Genomic DNA, 20,481 nt, shown 5'->3' on the forward strand with positions numbered 1-20,481 from the left:
AAGTTCAAGAGACAGAAGTTCAACTCAGGATCTATAATTAGACAACAATTAAAAGGAAACTGTCAATGCACACCAAATAGTATGGACTAAAGCCCTAGGTATAGGAAGAGTCTCTATAGTTTAGAGAATTCAGGAGCTCAGTTAAAATAAGATTTATCTTCAGCTTGAGTTCAATACCAGAGGCATAGAATCTGGAACCCCTAGCAGGAGGTGTCACTGTGCATTCGTAAGCGGCAGGGTTCTGTTGACTGGGTGCTGATTCCGCTCCTAAACAATCAGTAGCAGGAAGAGCAAGGCGACATGAGCAATGCTGGTGAGTCTCTGAACGGGATGTCTCAGCAGCTTTGAGCACCCCAAGTAAGGCAAACCACTCACCTTTGCAGTGTCAACAGGAATGAGTCAATCAGGGACACCACATGTAGACTCTGTTATTCGTGCCCATTGTTTTTCTTCTCTCTTTTCCCCTTCCCCCACCCCATGCCATCAGATCTCTGAGGATCAGATAAGGTCCCATTGATAACACAACAAAGGCAACTAGGAGAAATACCTAAGAGGAAAGAATTAACATGCATATCGACCATTGCGTGTCATACCTCTTCCAGGGAGAAGGCTGGCATGAGGTTTGGGGTTATCCAACAATTTCTTTATTACCGAGTCAGTATCACTATTGTATAGAATGAATGTTGAAAACCTCAGATTATTCTGAAGTTTGAAGGCAGAACAGGTAAGAATGGAGAAACAGGAGTGCAGGATGGGGAAGGGGAGTATGCGGAGAGCCTTTTTCCTACACCCCATGAAGACTGCTTTGTTAATACCGAGCGCTGCCACAGTCCCATCCCTTTCACCATCAGTGTATGTGTGGCTACAAAACAATCGACTGAGAATTTCTTCCAAACACCACTTTCCTGCGGTCAGATCCTCTCAATAATCTGTTCAACAAATCCATACCAGGCTTTATGAATGACAAACAAGTGAACAAGAGTCCAGAAGATTGAAGATCTTCTCTTGCAAGAACAATTCACCCAACACTTACAGAACACTTTGCAAACACCGTTAGTGTCTAGAAGAAAAACAATGAACAGACAAAAGTCTCCTCTCGTGGAGCTCAGTCTCGTGAGGAAGATAGATGCATCAGTGAGTGAAAACAATCACTTGTTCATTGTTGTGATGGAAGTTGTACATGACCATGTGAGGTGACGGGGAGCAGTGGTCAATTTTACTATTGTGGTACCTTCTGCCATTCTTGGTTCACCAGGGAGATTTCATGTAAACCATTTCGTGATAGATAGCAATTTGTGAAGCAGCCTGGGGTTGAGAGGATGTTTCAGGGGATGGGACTGTGGGAGCAAAGATACAGAGGTTGGATGTGAGAGTGCATAGCTTGTGCAGGAAAGAGCAATGTCTTGGCTGGTCAACAGGAGGCAACATGGAGTGGAGCCTCCCAGGTGAGGCTTGGAAGGAACACGAAAACCAGATTGGGTGAAGCCTTAGATACTGTACTAAGGAATTTAGTCTTTATCTTGTAGGACAATGAAGAATTGCTGAAGAGTTTTAGCAATAATATAATGGCAGTGATTAGAAATAGCAAGACCATTTGAAGAAACTGATGCAACAGTCTGGATGAGAAATGATAGAGGCCTGAAATAAGAAAGTGACTTTATGGATGGAGATGTAAGAATAGGCGCCATCGATACATAAAAGGAGAAAGCACATGCCGCTCCATTGCATGTGGGAGTACTGAGAGAGAAAAACAGAGAGCAAGAGAAATCAAAGATGATTTTCAGGTTTCTGGTTCAGACAGTTGGATGGTGGTTCCAGTAACTGAGACTGGGAATATAGGAAAATGAGCAGGTTGGGAAGAAAAACTATCAGATCAGCTTTGAAAATGTTGAGATGAAAGTGCCGGATGGGTGTCATGTGGAAACATCCCATAGCTCATTGGATACTGAAACCTAGAGTCAAGGAAAGAAGTCTGGACTGAGAACATAGAGTTTTAAGTTATTCGTGTGGAATAGATTAAATAAATCAGGAAATTATAAAAAGATGTGCAGAGGGCTGAAGAGAGAGACAGAAAAACATAAAAATTTACACTGGATAGCAAAAAAGACATCTGTGGAACAGAGGGCAAAAATTGGCATCTGTTCTATTATAATAGTGTTTGATTGTCCAGGTTTCTCTTTCTATTACAAGAAAATAATAACCACTAAAGTATCATTAGGAAAAGCAATAAAGGGAATTGCTTAGTTTTCTTATGTCATTGTAACTTCATCCTAGTGGAGTGACACTTACTCTTCTCATCACACATTTGGCTAGACTGAGAGATAGGTCTAGTGTCTAATATTTAGGTTTCTCATTTTGTAAGTCTTTCATTATAAATTTTAGGTATGATAGAAAAATGCTGGGCCATTAATAGGACAATTAACTTACTATTCACTAGTTAACATTATACACTAAAAAGCATAGACAGTGAGTTAGAGTAAACTTAGAGAAGCCACCGGTGGTCTCTATGCTTGGCTTTGAGACAGTCAGCATTTTTTCCTTGTATTAATTTGGGCAGCACAATGATCAAGCTTGAGAGAAATAATAAATATGTTACATAACCAATATTTTTCCAAAAAAGCTCTTTGGGGGTTTTAATGTCGGGCCAAAACCAACTAGTTGAAATTTGACTTGGTTTCTTGGTAAAGTGACTGCATAAATTAAAGATGGTGGAGTGAATAGTGTAATGTGAGAGTGCCCAAAGCTAACCTCATTTCCGGCCACACTAGTATAACTTAGAAGACGGGCAATAGTTGTCTTGTGCTCTTCCCTGCAAAGAATGTGAAATGCTTGAATTATGGGTGCCCCTCCAGCCAATGAGAGGGGAGTCAGATGGAAAGAAGGCCACACAAGGAAGTACTGAAACATGCTTAGTGATTAGCCAGAGTGGGCGGAGGTAACCAAAATGTTGTGATGTCTTTATAAATATGGGAGCATTGCCCTTTAAAAGTGAACTTAGGTGAATTTGGTCCAGCTTCAGAGGGCAGAATTTCAACAAATGAAAAGAAAATAAAGGAAGGCAGTTCACAGCAGGAAAGATATTACTAAACTATTTTCTTTTCAGTTCAGTTCAGTTCAGTCACTCAGTCATGTCTGACTGTTTGCAACCCCATGGGCTGCAGCACTCCAGGTTTCCCTGTCCATCACCAACTCCTGGAGCTTGCTCATATTCATGTCCATCAAGTCGGTGATGCCAACCAACCATCTCATCCTCTATCATCCCCTTCTCCTGCCTTCAATCTTTCCCAGCATCAGGGTCTTTTCCAATCAGTCAATTCTTCACATCAGGTGGCCAAAGTACTGGAGAGTTTCACTAGAGAAGAGAATAGCAGACCACTTCAGTATTCTTGCCTTGAGAACCCCAAGAACAGAATGAAAAAAACTATTTTATTTCTTCATAAATGGAATGGGCAGTCCTGTAAGGTGGCAAGCTTCCCACAGCTGGGAGTGCTTAAGCAGGGTTGCAGAGGAGGGTTCTGGAAAGGGGGGGAGGGAATTGAGTTAGATGACTTTAAAGGCCATCATCATGTGGAAATTTGCCCTTGTGAAATGACCCATTCAATTGCTTCATTTTCTCATCCTAAATGCAATCCTGCTTATAAGACTTTTTTTTCCTTCCCTTATAGAGATAATTGGTTCGACAAATCTTATAATTCTGCTAGAGGATGAAATCTTTGCCGATTTTTTCAACACATTTCTTTCTCTCCCGGTAAGCATTCTCAGACTTAAATCCAAATGTTTCATCAACAGCCAAATAGTGAATATCACTGAGCTGAGTGCCTTTTTAAAAAATAAATAAAAACTTCATATCGAATCAAAACTATTTCAATTTGAGCAAATAGATATGAATCAGAAAATCCTCTAAAATCTCCAGGAGTTTCCATTACTGATATAATAAAATCCCAAATCCCCAGCCTCCTTACCTGTCCATAGTTATCTCTCATCACACCCTTTGCTGGTACTTAGCGCTCCGTCCATCTCTACCCTGCAGGGGGTATTCACCTGGCATTCTCTCCCTCCATGCCTCTCCCTGGCTGGGTTCTTAAGTTTCCATATTTTTACCCACCAAACTCTTAATCATTTTTCAGACAGCTACTTAAATCCTGCTCTCCTTAAGGAATTCCCAGGTCCTCCCAATCAGAACTTATCTCCCCCTGCCTCTGTGCTCCTTGACACTTTGCTACTCTCTTGTGTTGTATATGTGTGTTTTCTCCACTGGACTGTGAAATTGTGAATTCCTCCAGGACAAGAACCATGGATTATTCACTCTGCTCTACTCCCCTCACTGGATGTTTAACACATAGCAATTGCTGAGTTGTTAACTGGAAGGAAATCTATATAGCTTCTTAATCTATGCAACCAAAACAAACCTCATACCTCAAAATATTTTTAAACCCAGGCCTATACCAATCCTGGTTTTTTTTGTTGTTTTTTTGTGTTTTTTTTTTTTTTGGTTGGAATATTTGGTTACATCTGAATGCTGGTGCCTTGTAAATAGTTGTTCACCTCAGTGCACCTTTTTTCATGGAATGCTACCTCACTGAAATTTCATACAACTAGGAAAAAACACTATTATTCCACAAATACCTACTGGGTGGTCATTTTGTGCCAGATGCTAGGCTTAGTACTGGGGACATGGATATTAATTATATACCATCATGTCTTCAAGGAATTCCCAGTCTAATGTGGAGACCAGTATTTAAGGTGAGTGCAAAAAAGGGTTGCGTGTGACATGACTGACATCTCTAGGAGGTGGTTACATTGGAAGAACAGGCCACTCCTACTTGGGAGAGTCAGAAAGGGACCAATGAAGAGGTGACACGAGCCAAGGCTTGAAAAAAGACTGGGTACTTGACAACTGGCTGAGGATGAATATGGGGGGAGAGGGTGGATAAAGAAGCAAGAGGGAACGACCAGAGGACTGAGTAGCAAGAGAAGATGCCTTAGAAATGCGATACGCCAAGAGTTCAGCAAGAAATTGGAGCTTTAGCCTCTCTGCTGCTGCTGCTAGGTCACTTCAGTCATGTCCGACTCTGTGCGACCCCATAGACAGCAGCCCACCAGGCTCCGCCATCCCTGGGATTCTCCAGGCAAGGACACTGGAGTGGGCTGCCATTTCCTTCTCCAATGCATGAAAGTGAAAAGTGAAAGGGAAGTCGTTCAGTCGTGTCTGACTCTTTGCGACCCCATGGACTGCAGCCTACCAGGCTCCTCCGTCCATGGGACTTTCCAGGCAAGAGTACTGGAGTGGGGTGCCATTGCCTTCTCCATTAGTTTATCACAAATAGTGTGGGAATATTCTGAGACATTTTGATGACCGTGGTGAGATAGATACCTGTAAACATAGAAACATAGAAGCATAGATATCTGTAAACATAGAAGCCATTTCCCGTTAGTCTCATAGCTGGTTGCCTAGGTCTCAGTCCCTTCTCCATGACAAAAGAGGACAGTAGCCTAAAATTTTCTATATGATTTTGGATATTCTTAATGCCCCCCTGGATCATAGAAAGAGCAAGAGAGTTCCAGAAAACATCTATTTCTGCTTTATTGACTATGCCAAAGCCTTTGACTGTGTGGGTCACAATAAACTGTGGAAAATTCTTCAAGAGATGGGAATACAGACCACCTGACCTGCCTCTTGAGAAATCTGTATGCAGGTCAGGAAGCAACAGTTAGAACTGGACATGGAACAACAGACTGGTTCCAAATAGGAAAAGGAATATGTCGAGGCTGTATATTGTTACGCTGCTTATTTAACTTATATGCAGAGTACATCATGAGAAACCCTGGGCTGGAAGAAGCACAAGCTGGAATCAAGATTGTCGGGAAAAATATCAATAACCTCAGATATGCAGATGACACCACCCTTATGGCAGAAAGTGAAGAGGAACTAAAAAGCCTCTTGATGAAAGTGAAAGAGGAGAGTGAAAAAGTTGGCTTAAAGCTCAACATTCAGAAAATGAAGATCATGGCATCTGCTCCCATCACTTCATGGGAAATAGATGGAGAAACAGTGGAAACAGTGTCAGACTTTATTTTGGGGGCTCCAAAATCACTGCAGATGGTGACTGCAGCCATGAAATTCAAAGACACTTACTCCTTGGAAGGAAAGTTATGACCAACCTAGAAAACATATTAAAAAGCAGAGACATTACTTTGCCAACAAAGGTCCATCTAGTCAAGGCTATGGTTTTTCCAGTGGTCATGTATGAATGTGAGAGTTGGACTGTGAAGAAAGTTGAGTGCCGAAGAATTGATGCTTTTGAACTGTGGTGTTGGAGAAGACTCTTGAGAGTCCCTTGGACTGCAAGGAGATCCAACCAGTCCATTCTAAAGGAAATTAGTCCTGGGTGTTCACTGGAAGGAGTGATGCTAAAGCTGAAACTCCAGTACTTTGGCCATCTCATGCAAAGAGTTGACTCATTGGAAAAGACTCTGATGCTGGGAGGGATTGGGGGCAGGAGGAGAAGGGGACGACAGAGGATGAGATGGCTGGATGGTATCACTGACTCAATGGACGTGAGTTTGAGTGAACTCTGGGAGATGGTGATGGACAGGGAGGCCCGGCATGCTGCAGGTCATGGGGTCTCAAAGAGTTGGACATGACTGAGCGACTGAACTGAACTGAACTGAGCTGAATGCTCCCTTAAGTGACAATAATTTGTACCTTTATTCCTCACCTCCTCAGTCCTCTCTACTTTCTCCAGTTCAACAGGTTAGGCAAATCCAAAGATGTTTCTCTTTATGAAAAGGCTTTAAGCCTTTGCTCTAACTTTCTAGGTCCTGGAGAAATGAATAATGCAATACACAAAGTAAACACCTTTTAAAGTCATGAGCTTTGGCCTTTGCACACAGACAAGATAACTCCCAGGTCAGGGCAGGATGGAGCCAAAAGATAAATGAATCTTGTAATTTAATCTTTCTTTGTTGTTTTGCGCAAAGCAAGTTGATTCACTGGAATAAATTTACGAATTAATGTCCCTTGAAATAGGAAAACAGTGGAACCTCTCTTCCCCTGTGACTACAGATGGACCATGACACTTTCACGAAGAGATGCTCAGACCCCTTTGGCTGTTTCTTAGCTTTCTTTTTCAGGTCTTTGGCCAGACACCATTTTACACTGTTGAAAATTCACAGTGGAGCTTGTGGCCAGAAATACCCCATGACTTGGTGAGCATGATTCTTGAATGGTGGATGGTTTGGGATGGGGGAAGAGGCAGATGGATTTGAAGTGTGGATTGGGGGAAGGGAAAGGACAGGAACTCATGACAGGGTGACTATGGAAGAAACTACAAAGCGGGTGAGTAGGACAAACAGAATCAAGCCAGGTAGACATTTCTCCTTTTTGCATTTTTATCTCTTAGGCAGTTGCTGCTGAGTTCTTTCCTCTGTATTTTAGTCTATGGTTAGCAAAAGAAGTTAACCTCTCATGTCCACTGTGATGGTTGGGAAGTAGATGCTTGGAGCACTGTGTTGAGAAGAACTCTGTAGGCCACACCTAAGCCAGAAAGAGTCTGGGAATTGATGGCCAATACCTGCATGGGTGTGGGAAAGGAAGTGCAGCCCATGGGCCCATAGCAATTATTTGCATTGTAAAGTAAGCGTTAGTCACTCAATCGTGTCTGGCTCTGTGAGCCCATGGACTGTAGCCCACCAGGCTCCTCTGTCCTTGGGATTTCCCAAGCAAGAACACTGGAAGGGGTAGCCATTCACTCCTCCAGGGGATCTTCGCAATGAGGGTAGCTCAAGTCAAGATGACGCTTGACAGTTCCTAATGACTACTTGACCACAGGGCATATCTTTTCCCCCAGTTGTTTCTTTTTATATGTTTTTTCCTTGTCTTTGTCCACTGTCTTTCTCTCTTCCCCTTCCTGTTCTCCTTTTCTACTCTGTAGACCTTGGACTCAGCAACGCCTCCCTCATGCCCTTTTTGTGACAGGTGGGATCAGAACAATCACACTAAGCACGAAGCCATGCTCACAGCAAAGTTCTATTTTTCTCTGGGATCTGGATTTCTGAGGAAGACACTGCACTCTGATTCTTATGCATGTATTTGGTTCCCCAAGGAGAATCCCAACACTCAAAAATTTTATCTTCTTATCCCATCTCTGGGGATTCGATCCTTTGGGTATTCCTCCCTTACTTATGTGGTCTGTGTCAGTCTTTGTGTGTTTTTGTACATGTTGTGCAGTTGATATGGGTTGGGAGCTAGTGAAAAGTTGTAAGTGTGCTTACAAAGAAGCAAGTTGAGTAGAGTTATGACTTGACACCACAGACCAAAATCTCTTCTGCTTCTCCTCTATCAAGCAAAGCTTAGGACTATGTCATTGCTCTGTTTTTGTTTTTTACTTAGGTCTTTGCTTAACTCACTCAGGAATAAGATTTTTTTGATGAAGGCAAAAGTCTTTTCTTTCCTACCAATCCATTCACTCCTTTGAGAGCCTCTTAGATACTATTTTTAATCAACACACCTCTGGGCCAAATATTACAGGCATAAGGTTATCTAATTGCTCCTTGCTAAGCTGCCTTTCTTAGCAATTCAGTTCCATTTCTCCTTTCTGTTCCTATTTTGTTTGGACTCTAGATTGCAAAGTACAAAGGATTATTGACCTGGTTGGAAAAATATCGATTACCTTACTTCTGTAAAGCCAACTTATGTTTCCATTACATCCTCTGTCAGGAGTTCATCAGTTTCATTAAGTCCCCAGAAGGAGGTAAGCATGTGGGGGCATGCATGTATAGAAACATGGGGAGCCAGGTTGCAAACCATCCTGTCTCTCAGTGCTATATATAGGTGCAAACACTGGCTGCCTTTACAGCCTTAGATGTGTGGGTGGCTTAGCCTGTACTGAGGCAATAGGTGATATCTTAGGCTGAAAAACTGGTACCAAGAACAAGAAACAGAAGTTAGTTGGGCTGGACTATTTGTCTCACTGCAGCTAGAAATGAGAAAGGTAATGATGGCCGAAATGCCTATAATACGTTCAGAATCAAAGGTAGCTCACCACCTTCATTGCTATCACCTGGCTTATGCCACCATCATTTCTCACCTGGCTGGTTTTTTGTTTTTTGTTTTTTAACTTCTCATTTTATTTTGGGATATAGCCAATTAATAATGTTGTGATAGTTTCGGGTGGACAGCAGAGGGCCTCAGTCATACAAATACATATATCCATTCTCCTCCAAGCTCTCCTCCCATCTAGGTTGCCGCATAACATTGCACAGAATTCCCTGTGCTGTATAATAGGTCCTTGTTGGTAATCCATTTTAAATATAGCAGTGTGTGCATGTCCACCCCAAGCTCCCTAACTATCCCTTCCCTCCATCCTTCCCCACTGGCAACCACAAGTTTGTCTTCTGCCTGCCTCACCTGGCTATTGACGTCATCTCTGAATCAGTCTCCTTGCTCGCGCTCTCGTTCTCGTCTCCCAGCAGCCAGGGGGAGGCTTTTAAAGCTTCCTTTAGATCATGTCACTCCTCTGCTCACTGTACCTTCCCACCACCACCACCACCACCAGTGGCTCCCATTGCAATCTGAAATCCACAGCCCCTGAAATGCCTTTCCAGGTCCTAGAGACCTGGCCCCATTTCCTTTCTGATCTCATCTTTTCCTACTTCTCCGTCGTTCATTCCATTCCAACCACTTTGCCCTCTGCAGTTCCTCACACATGCTGGACACATTTGTATTTCAACGCTTTGCACCGGCTGTTCACTCTGCCTGGGGCGATGCTCCTCCAATATATTCACCTTGGTGCCCCACCTTCACCTTAAATTTCTGTGCACTTCTCACCTCCTCAATGAAAGCTACCCTGGAAGCCCACTGCCCACCCATCCAGCCCCTGCCCACCCATCCAGCCCCTGCCCAGCTTTACCTATACCCTCCTTTGCTTCTTCATTTCTTCCTATAGTGCTTATAACCTTCACCCTTACTAGAAAATGTATTTATTATGCTTATCCTTTATTGTCTGTCTCCTTTGTTAGAATATAAGCTCATTGAGGGTGGGGATTTTTGTTCTGTTTAGAGATGTATCCCGAACACCTAGAATGGTACCCAGCATTTAGTAGGCCTATAATAAATGCTTGTTGAAAGAATGAATGAATAAAATTTTCACCTAGGGTTGAATTGATAACTTGACTCAGCTCAACTAGCCAAAGGAAACTGGGGAAAGTGACGACTTGGGAAATCCCATTGGGTAAAATATTGTAACAAATTGCCCATTATACTCATCTCCCTCCTTCAACACATGTATTGGAAAACTTGCTGTCAGGTGGGGATCATGGAAGGCCAGGGGCCTTGTTTGGAGGATGATTTTGATCTGTGGATTGTACGTAGCTTGTAGGTACTGCCCCCCCCCCCCCCCCTCCCCCCCGCCCCATGTCACTTGATGCATGTCACTAGAAGGCCTGGGTCTGGCTTCAAAATCACCACGTAGTCAGAGCCCTACTCATCTCACTGGCCACCATTTCTCCTCACTCCTGTTGTGCGAACGGAAGCCTGGCCATGTGCCAGGCTGAGAGATGGGTCGGGGGAAGAGCTCATTCTCAATCTCTTACCATGGACTTTTCCTGGCAGCCAAGATGATGAGATGGCAAATGGCAGACCAGTGGCTACTCCAGAAATGCATTGGCGGGGTCAGAGGGATGTGGCGCTTCTATACCTACCTCAAGGGCAGTGCAGGTGGGTTCTTGGACTTGTTCCTGGGGCCTTTGCAAGTTCTTAACAGCTTCCAGGATACCCTGGAGCAGTTCTGCTGCTGCTACTAACAGTTCTGTGTATCTATGGTGAATACAAGAAGTGTTTTATAATACAGCTTGGGTAGAAGTCTTTGGAAACTGGGGTCTATTGTGCAGGTTGTGGCAAAAGCACTCAGAGTCCCTCTCATTTATTCATTCATTTAACAATGTTTACTGAGCACCACTGTATGGCAGCCACTGCGCTTGCAGATGGGGATACAAAGGTGAACAAGAGCCCTAAGTCCCTGCTTCCCGAAGCTGCCGTGACAGTGGGGAGACAGACAAGGAACAAGTACATACACAAATCCCTGTAGCAAAAGGGCTTTCTAATCTACTGGGTCCAGTAGGTGAGAAGTCTAGGAGGCTGGCAGTGAATACTAGCTGACATTCCAGTTCAGCATCATTAAATTTGACACAGGAACACATCTTAGTATAAAGGTGAAATTCTGGATTTCCAGGGGTCAGGCAGGGAAGAACTAGACAGATTGTGTTATAGTTTGTCATTCAGACTTCAGCCCTGGCAAAGCTGTAAAACGGGGAATGTAGTCTTTGGCACCTTTGGGCTCCAGTGTCCTTCTGCAGGCTGCTCTGGGTCCATGATCTAGGAAGTGTTCTTTTTACCCCGATCTTTATTTTTTGGACAAAACTTGAATGTCTAATGATCTATTCTCATGTGGTTTTTCCTAAACTGACAGTTTTTCTACAACGCCCCCCCACCCCCACAAAAATCATGAAAGAGTCCTACCCATTAAGTCCCTTTTCTGTATGTCTCCCATCAGCTCCTGCATTAGGACATTTCTGGAAATGACCCCTTAAGCCAAAGGAGTGGCTCAAGGTGATGTTGGAGGCAGTAGAGCAGGCTGGGGGTGGAGGTGGGGTGGGGGTCTCAGCTGCCGCACTCAGATGCAGCCGCTGAGGGGGCAAGCTTGGGGTGCAGCTCAGTCTGCTGTCTGATCCATAGGTGATCCTGTCTGATCCCTAGGTGAAGAACTGGTGGATTTCTGGATTCTTGTTGAGAAGATCCTGAGCATAGATGAGATGGACCTGGAAGTGAGAGACCACTACCTTTCCCTCCTCTTTGTGCTGAAGGCCACCCATCTGCAGGAAAGCTCACGGGTGGTGACTCTCTGCAACATGAACATCAGTAAGAATCATAAAGCATATCTGAGGTGAAATCCTCGGGAGATGCAAGAAAAAAATCAATCCAATGTCTGATAGTCCTCGGTCCCTTGCCTTGTAGACTGCTCCTCTCTCCATTAGGGATGCCAGTGGGAACCCCAACCCTTAACAGCGAACAGTTGAGAGAGACAGTTGGCCTTAAGCTGGTATGTGCCTCTTCCTGAGATGTTGCTTGTTAGTGAAGGTTAGCTGGAAAGAGTGAAGGGGAATTGGGACAAGGTAATTGAACAGTTCCTGCACTTTCTAAGCCTGCATGGCTTGTTTTGTTGTTGTTGTTTTGTTTTGTTTTCAAGTAGGATTCTCTAGAACAAACTCCAGTCCACAGGACTCCACAGTCCGAATGCAGTACATGTGGCCTATGAGCTAAGACTGTTTGTATTTTTAAAAGCTTAAAGAAGACTATACGACAGAGACTGTAAATGGCTCACAAAGCCTAAAATATTTACTATCTAACTCTTTATAGAAAAAAAGTTTGCCAGCTCCTTCTCTAGAACATCAAATTCATTCGAATGTATTTATTTATTAAACAAGAAGGCATTCCTAACCCAAATACGAATGATGTGCTCTAGAAGCTCCACTATTTGGGGTTAGTCACACTCCTCTCTATTTATATAGATACCTGGGAATTGATGATATTAAAGTCAGGGCTAGTCAGGACTTTACCAAATTATCCAGTCCAAACTCCTTCCTTTACTCAGATCTAACTTTGAGAAATTCCATTCAGAGGTACATGTTTCTCTGGTACCACTGCTTTTCTTTACAATAATGTTCAGTAGTCTAAAAAGGAACTCGAGGAATCCCACGAAATGGTTATCTCTCTGGGGAAGAAGCAAGGTGATGAGAGTAATAAGGGGTCATTGTGTGCTGAGCAAACCCTTAAATCATGTTCACTTCATCTCTGACCTGTCTAGGGTTGCATGAGGAATGAATGAAACACAAGTACGTTTGGAAAAATTTCAGAAACCTAACTATCCCCACATCATTTTCATCCTCTATCTCTCTTTATTCTTCCCAGAGGCCCTCCTGAACCTGTCCATCTGGCATCCCAACCAGTCCACCACCAGGAGGGAGATCCTGAGCCACATGCAGAAAGTAGCCCTGTTCAAACTCCAGAGCTATTGGCTGCCCAACTTTTACACCCATGCCAAGACAGCCATGGCCCAGGAGGAATCGTGCCGGGCTCTGATGCAGGAATACGAGACTCGCCTGTGTAGTATCTGCTGCACCCATGAAGGAGGGCTCCCTCTGAACATGAACATCAGGAAGGCCCACCAACCCCAGAAGAAGTACTCAAGCAGGAAGATTAAGAGGAAGATGTGGCACTTCACAGAGCGTGGCTCATGGTCTCTGGAAATGGAGGCCCATCCAGACACCAACACAGTGCCCCCCCAGGAGCTGGATTCTCAAGACAAGGTGGTCCTACAAAAGCCTTTCCTGAAGGAGGCCTCTTCAAAGGACAGAATCATTAGTTCCCCAGAAGAGGATGTTCTCTATGCCAGGAAGTCCAATGTGAAGAAGAAAGCCAAGAGCCACCTCCACATGGAGGGCCTCTTTGAGACAGCATTCTCAACCCGCCTGAGGACTGTCACCCCCATCATCAATTACTCCTCCCTCGTGACCATCAAGAAGGCTGTGAAGCAGAACCTCTCCTTGGGCTACACACACTGGGCCCTGTGTGCAGATGCCTGTGCGGGGAGTCCCTTCCGGGACCACCTGAAGAAGCTAAATTTGAAAGTGGAGGTCCAACTCTTGGACCTCTGGCAGGACCTGCATCATTTCCTCAGTGTCCTGATGAGAAACAGGAAGACTGGGAAAGCCATCTTTCGGCACATGCTGGGCAACAGGATCTGTGAGCTATACCTGAATGAGCAGATTGGTCCACGCCTGCCACTCAAATCCCAAACCATTGAAGGTCTGAAGGAGATGCTGCCTTCTGGGGATGTGAACCCCTGGATTCCCAGAACCCAGAAGGAGATCTGCAAGGTAGGCCATGCATTACAGAAATGGGTTAGTATCTGGAAGATTAGGTCAAGACTGACCAAATTGAATCCTACCTGGTCATCTATACTGACTAACTTAATGATACAACTACCCACACAATACGTATTGACGAGTTGGTTGATCTCTTATGAGTAACTTATATGAATTCCCAAGAAGTAGCCAGAACACCGAAATAGGATGAATTGGAAGAGTAGTCACTACCCACCTTTTATTTCTCCTTCAATTCCCCCTGATATGGAGTCTCCCAACCTCAGACTCTTCTACTGAAGGATGTTTTAAGAACTCTGAGCTAAATGTCATGAATCAAAATACAAGGTCTCCCTTTCCTAGACTAGCCATCATGGAAATGGCCATGTGGGAGGATTTATTCTTATTCCAAAACATTAGATAAAAGCTGAGGCTGTCCTAGACACCCACAGGAAGTAATTGGTTGACTACTATCAAAATCTTGGCAGAAAACAAGTGGCTGAGCCAAATTGAGGAGAGAGCTCAGTAAAAAGGGACTACTTACAAAGAAGGGTAGGGAAACCACAGGGCCAGTAAGGTGCATTGGAAGTTGTGCTCGACTTGTAGAGGAACCAGGGTTAGAGCCCAGGAGTTCTTGGCTGTAAGTCCAGCACAATTTCCAAGGCACCTTAATTATCCAGGATTGCACATCTGGGCAATGTTGGATGAGATCTGTCCCGGGGGTGTGCAGTCAAAGCTGTCTGCACAGTTCCCGAGTAGAAGTTCCAGAGCCCTCCTCCCTACCTGCCCTACCCTTTGTGGAGGCATTTGGAACTAGATGGAGGCTTAGATAGGCTATGTTTCCTGCATCAGCAAATCCACACAGCAAAGCTCCCTCCCTTGGCCTTTGGTCTGCTGCAAAGATATTAAAGGTATTTATATTATTAGACAATGCTGGGCTATCACAGTTTCTAAGATTAAAAATCTTGATATCATTTATGACTCACCTCTTTGTTTCCCACTCATGCCTAGTCTATGGGTGAATTCAGTTGGTCCAACCCTAAAAATATGCAGAATCTGATATTCCTCCCCTCACCTGTTATAACCACTCTTATCCAAGCTCTGTCCAAACTCAGCTGGATCACTGCAATGGCTTCCTGGATGATGCCTCTAGATCTGCTCTTGACCCTCAGCAGATCCATTTCCACACTGGCCACAACATATAACTGAAAATAAAAGTGAGGGCATTGAAGACATATGGCTGTCTCCAGTAAAAGCCAAAGTCCTTGCTAAAACCAGCAAGGCCTACAGTATCCGTCCTCTGCCTCTCCTCTTGCCTCACCTTCCTCTGCCCCCGTGCTCATCACTTTGGTCGTGCCAGACACATGGCCAGCTCAGGCGTGCTGCTCCTGCTGTGTGTAATGTGTGGATCCCCATGTGACTGAGTCCCTGCCTCCCTCAGGTTTTTGCTCAGGTCATCTCAGTGAGGCCTTACTTGCCCGCTTTGCATAAAACTTCAGCCCTATCCCCATTTTGCTTTTTTTCCTTAGCACTTACCGTGATCTGGATCCATGTATGTATCCTTCCACACATACATACATACACTTTGTGTGTATGCATGTATAATCCTTATGATGTACATATATGCATTTGTGTGTACAGTGTACATCTGTTATATACACATATACCTGTATTATATTTTAAATAAATACACAATGTGTATACATGTTATATATGTGTGTGTTATATAGGTAGATTTTTTTTTAACATATTTTGCTTCTTTTCCTTCTCCTCATGAGGGCAGAGGTTTTTATGTTTCATCACTAGTCTCCAAACATCTAGAAAGCTGCTGGCAGTGTAGTGCTGAGTGCTCAGTAGTGCTGATAGGGTAGTGTTGAGTGCTCAATAGTACATTCAGCAGTCATTTGTTGAATCAACTAATCCCAACTGGAGATGACCCTTACTTTGGGCTTTGCTCAGGACAATATTTTCTGGTTTGAGACCCTTGTTTCTATAATAACTCTCATTTTCATCCATCCGTTCAACCATCCTCCAATTATCCAGTTACCTTTTGTTGAATACTGATAGCATGCCGGCTAACATATGTCTATTTCCTAACTTCTGATTCACTTATGTGAAAACAGAATCCATGCAGAATATAGGGGAAAAGTTTTAAATCCTGGTTTTAGGACCACTTGGCTAGGTGGTCTTGAACAAACTAGGAAGTCCAAATTCTTTAGTTTTCCTAGGTCTCTTTGTCCTCAGATGTAAAATGAGAATTGGGACAAAATCATATTTTGTTATTATATTTGTGAATTCAATAAATTTATAGAAATGTTGAGGATACTATACTGAAAAGGCAAATAAATGAAAAGGGAAAGATGTGGAAGACAGAGCATCAGTCTTAAAGTCGGCTCTTGTTTTCTTTTTTTCCCGTTCTCCCATATTCCTGTGCATTTCTTTTTTTTTAATAAATTTTTATTTTTACTTTATTTTGCTTTACAATGCTGTATTGGCTTTGCCATACATTGACATGAATCAGCCATGGAGAGAGGAAGATTGAGAGACAGTGCTGAAGATGTCAGGGATATGGAATTTCATAGACAAGGAGACCAACAATGATGATAAGAAATTAAACTGAAAGTTCCTTAATTAAGAGAAAATCTAATGGAAAATAGATTCACAGTTACCAGGGGCTGGGGGCAAAGAAAATGGGGAATTGTTGCTTAATTAGTACAGAATTTCCATTTGGGGTTATGAAAAAGTTTTGGAGATAGACAGTGGTAACAGTTGTATAATATAATGCATGTAATTAATGCCTCTGAATTGTACACATAAAAAATGGTTGAAATGGAAAATTTCATATATATTTTACAACAATAAAAATTTCTTTTTTAAAGAGAGGAAGTAAGATTGGAGACACAAAGGACATTGAGTTTTAGTGAAGAGAGCAGACAGCTGTGAATTTGAGGGCCAGCGTCTCCACTTTCAGACTGTTTTATCTGAGGTAGAAGGCTGTGGGGTCCCTTTGTCCTTGCCTCCTCAGCATTACAGTGGGGATCATAACAGCCCCCTCAGAGAAAGGCAGTGTGTGCAGCGTCTGACAAGTGGTGACATACAAACGTTCATCCTCTTAACAGCCCTTAATCAGATCCATAGAACCTTAGCATCAGAGGAAGGTTCCCTCAGCTTCCACTCTCATTGTACAGATGACAGAGCAAGGTCAGAGTTCTCACTGTTGTCTCCTGGCAAGTGCAGAGCCAGCCTCCAGATTCCCCTAGTCCTGCTGCAAAGTCAGCAAACTCCAGTCCTGGAGCCAAATCCAGCTTACCTCATACATTTACATAGCCAGCGAGCTAAGACTGGTTTTACACCAGTATCTTTAATAGACAGGGTGTTGCTGTTGTGGGTTTTGGGGGTTTGGGTTTTTTTGGCTATTTTTTTTTTTGGCCTTGTGGAATCTTAGTTCTCTGATCAGGGATTGAACCCATGCCCTCTGCAGTAAAAATGTGGAGCCTTAACCACTGGGCTGCCAGGGAACTCCCTGGTTTTACATTTTTTAACAGTAGGAAAAAAACGTCAAAAGAAAAATGCGTCAGATCACATGGGTGTTATACGAAATTCAAATTTCTGTGTCCATAAATAAAGTTTTATTACAACATAGCCACGCCCATTTGCTTATATGCTATCATGTGCTACAACTACACAGTTAACTCACTGCAGCAGACAGTATGGTCTGTGGCCCACACAGACTGAAATATTTGCTATCTAACTCCTTACACGCTGTCCTGAGGAGAGGCCAAGAACATTTACCAAGTGACGGACAAACTCAATTCTGAAGGAAACTTTTAACAGTCTAACTAAAAAGAACTATAGAAAAATAAAAATAGTAGGTTAAATTTTTTAAAAATCATGTTTTTTTAGATATTATTTTATTTATTATTAGATAATTGATAGGAGAAATCTGCTGGTTGCCTAATGGGGGTTCCTGTGTAGGTTACCGTTATTTTTTTCCTCTGGCTTCATTTAAAATTCTTTGTCATCAACTTTGCATGGTTTTAAAACAATGTGTTTTGGAGAATGTCCTTTTGGGTTGGGGTATAATAATTAGGTATTCTCTTAGCTTCATGAACTTGCATATCCAGTTCCTTCCCCAGGTTTGTATTATTTCTTTAAATAAACTCACTGCTCCCTTTCCCTTCTTTTCTCCTTCTGGGATATGCTTTATGTTGCCCTTCCTAATGAAATCACATAGCTCTTGTAGAAACTCTTGTCCTTTTTCTTCCTCATCCTCCTCCTCTTCTCCTTTTTCTTCTTCTTTTTGGGCTCTGAGTTCTCTCTCCTCTTCTCTCTGTACCATTTCTAGATTTCTATCTTGGAGTGTGCTGATCTTCTCTTCAATATAGTCTGCTCTATCTCCAGTGCTTCTTTTCCCTTTTTTCCTGAGCCATGCCATGTGGCTTATAGGACTTCAGTTCTCCAACCATACTAGGCCCACAGCAGTGAAAGCATGGAGTCCTAAACCACTTGACTGCCAAGGAATTCCCTCCAGTGCTTTCCAGTGCATTCTTCATCTCATTTATCAAGTTCTTCAGGTTCAGAATTTTTGTTTGATTTTTTTTTTAGAGTTTCAGTCTCTCTTTGGGAAAGTATTCCTCTGTTCATTAATGTTATTCCTGAACTCATTGAACTGCTTTTCTAATTTTTGTCTTACAGCTCACTGATTTTCTTCATGAAATGATTTTTAATTCTCTAACAGTTAGATTGTAATATTTCATGACTTTAGTGGAGAATTGGTTTCTGCAGAACCATCATTTTCTTTTAATGATACCATGTGACTGTGTTCTTCATAGTGCTTGATAAGTTGTTCCTCTCCCAGTGCATTTGAAGTATTAGTAGCAAACATCCTTCTTATTTAGGTAAGGGTTTATAACTGGATTATAACAATTCAAAGGGCTTCGCTGGCGGCTCAGAGATAAAGAATCCATCTGTCAGTGGAGAATATGAGGGTTCGATCCCTGAATTGGGAAGATCCCCTGGAGAAGGAAATGGCAACCCTCTCCAGTACTCTTGCCTGGAGAATTCCAGGCTACAGTCTGGCGGGCTACAGTCCATGGGGTCACAAAAGAGCTGTACATGACTTAGCAACTAAACAACAACAATTCAAAAAGTTGGTACTTAGAGGCTTTTCTTTTGTTTCTTAGTAGGAGGTGATATAGCACAAGTTTTCGCTTTCTCTTACCTGAGTGCCTCTGGCTGTGTTTGAGAATTGGCACTTTCCGTCCTCCACCACCTCTGCTAGAGTTCTCCCTGGTGTCTTCATGGTTGCTGCTTGCACTTCTGGAGTGTCTGGTACCTTGCTGCTGGTGGTACCGTTGCTGTCACTGGCATCACTTCCTGGGGCACTGGGATGATGGACATCTCCACTGTGTCCGGGAACACCTGGATCAGGTGCTGGAAGGGAAGGGAGGGAAGGGAGGGAAGGGAGGGAAGGGAGGGAAGGGAGGGAAGGGAGGGAAGGAAGGGAAGGGAGGGAAGGAGCTGGAGTTGTGGATGCTTCTGCCAGTCCACCCATCTTTAGTGTACAGATGGGTGGACCCCGTGAGCATCCTGGTGTGTTGGACAGAGAAGCATTTGTTGAATTGTGGGTGTTCACTAGTTGTAAATTGAAGGAGAGAGACAAAGGGAGCATCTTATACCATGATGCTGATGTCGCCACTCATAAATCTTTGAAACCTAAATAGACATCAATGGAATACTCATTTCACATGTTGTCTTAATATTTGATACATATATATTTAGAGCTTATCCATTAGTAACACTATGCTACATTATAGATTGCTATTATTCAATCACTGAGTTGAATTCTTTCAGGAATATACTTCACTTTGGTTTCCTCAGAAGCCTACGACATCTGATAAAGTTATTAAAACTCATGCTCTTAAACTCACCTTTTGGCAGCATGACTTGGGCAATTTCTGGAGACAATCTTACGTTTCTTTTAAATTATTATAAGCAACTTATTGCCTGTAAAATAATGTCCAGACTACTTATCAAACCATTCAAGTTCCTTATATATAGTCCGAATCGGCCTTCTCTACCACATTCCTTGCCATTGCCCCACCCCTGAGCTCTTTACAAGAATGCTGCAGCTCAGCCATCCTGGAATACTCATTGTTCTCATACATTTTCTTTCCCTTCTCTGTCTCTTTGCTTTATCTCTTCTGATTAGCTGAAAGCCCTTTACTCCATGTCAGAATGATGAGCTCCTACTTATACTGCAAGGTATAAATTGTGATTTAATTCTTCTTGCCTTTATGAACTTTTCTTGGATTTTCTGAACTGAAAACATAGCTAATTATTTCCTCTTCTCTGCTCCCAGAGGACTTTGTTCTCACCTCTGTCATAGCACGAGTCTTATGACAAAGTGAACTCCTTGAGAGCAGGCTTGTAGCTTATTGGTCTCTGTATTCTTAGTCATGTGCACGGTGTCTGGCACATGGGAGGAGCTCAGAAAATAGTTATCAAATAAATTAACAAATGAATGAAAGTAAGTGAAGATAAATCAATCTAGCTAAGCAC

At 43.0% G+C, this 20,481-nt stretch overlaps 1 protein-coding gene across 1 annotated transcript in view; it reads left to right on the forward strand.

Annotated features, from left to right (window-relative positions):
• Nucleotides 1-300: 300 nt before the first annotated feature.
• The window catches only part of RGSL1 (regulator of G protein signaling like 1), a 66,585-nt gene continuing 46,404 nt past the window's right edge, over nucleotides 301-20,481 (forward strand). The window contains exons 1-7 of the mRNA XM_060395964.1: nucleotides 301-313; nucleotides 3,666-3,748; nucleotides 7,135-7,209; nucleotides 8,624-8,753; nucleotides 10,613-10,717; nucleotides 11,756-11,917; nucleotides 12,968-13,935. Of these exons, the coding sequence (XP_060251947.1) occupies nucleotides 301-313; nucleotides 3,666-3,748; nucleotides 7,135-7,209; nucleotides 8,624-8,753; nucleotides 10,613-10,717; nucleotides 11,756-11,917; nucleotides 12,968-13,935 (1,536 nt within the window). The remainder of the gene's footprint in view (nucleotides 314-3,665; nucleotides 3,749-7,134; nucleotides 7,210-8,623; nucleotides 8,754-10,612; nucleotides 10,718-11,755; nucleotides 11,918-12,967; nucleotides 13,936-20,481) is intronic.

Source organism: Ovis aries, chromosome 12 (assembly GCF_016772045.2).
Source record: "Ovis aries strain OAR_USU_Benz2616 breed Rambouillet chromosome 12, ARS-UI_Ramb_v3.0, whole genome shotgun sequence".
Taxonomy (NCBI): Eukaryota; Metazoa; Chordata; class Mammalia; order Artiodactyla; family Bovidae; genus Ovis; species Ovis aries.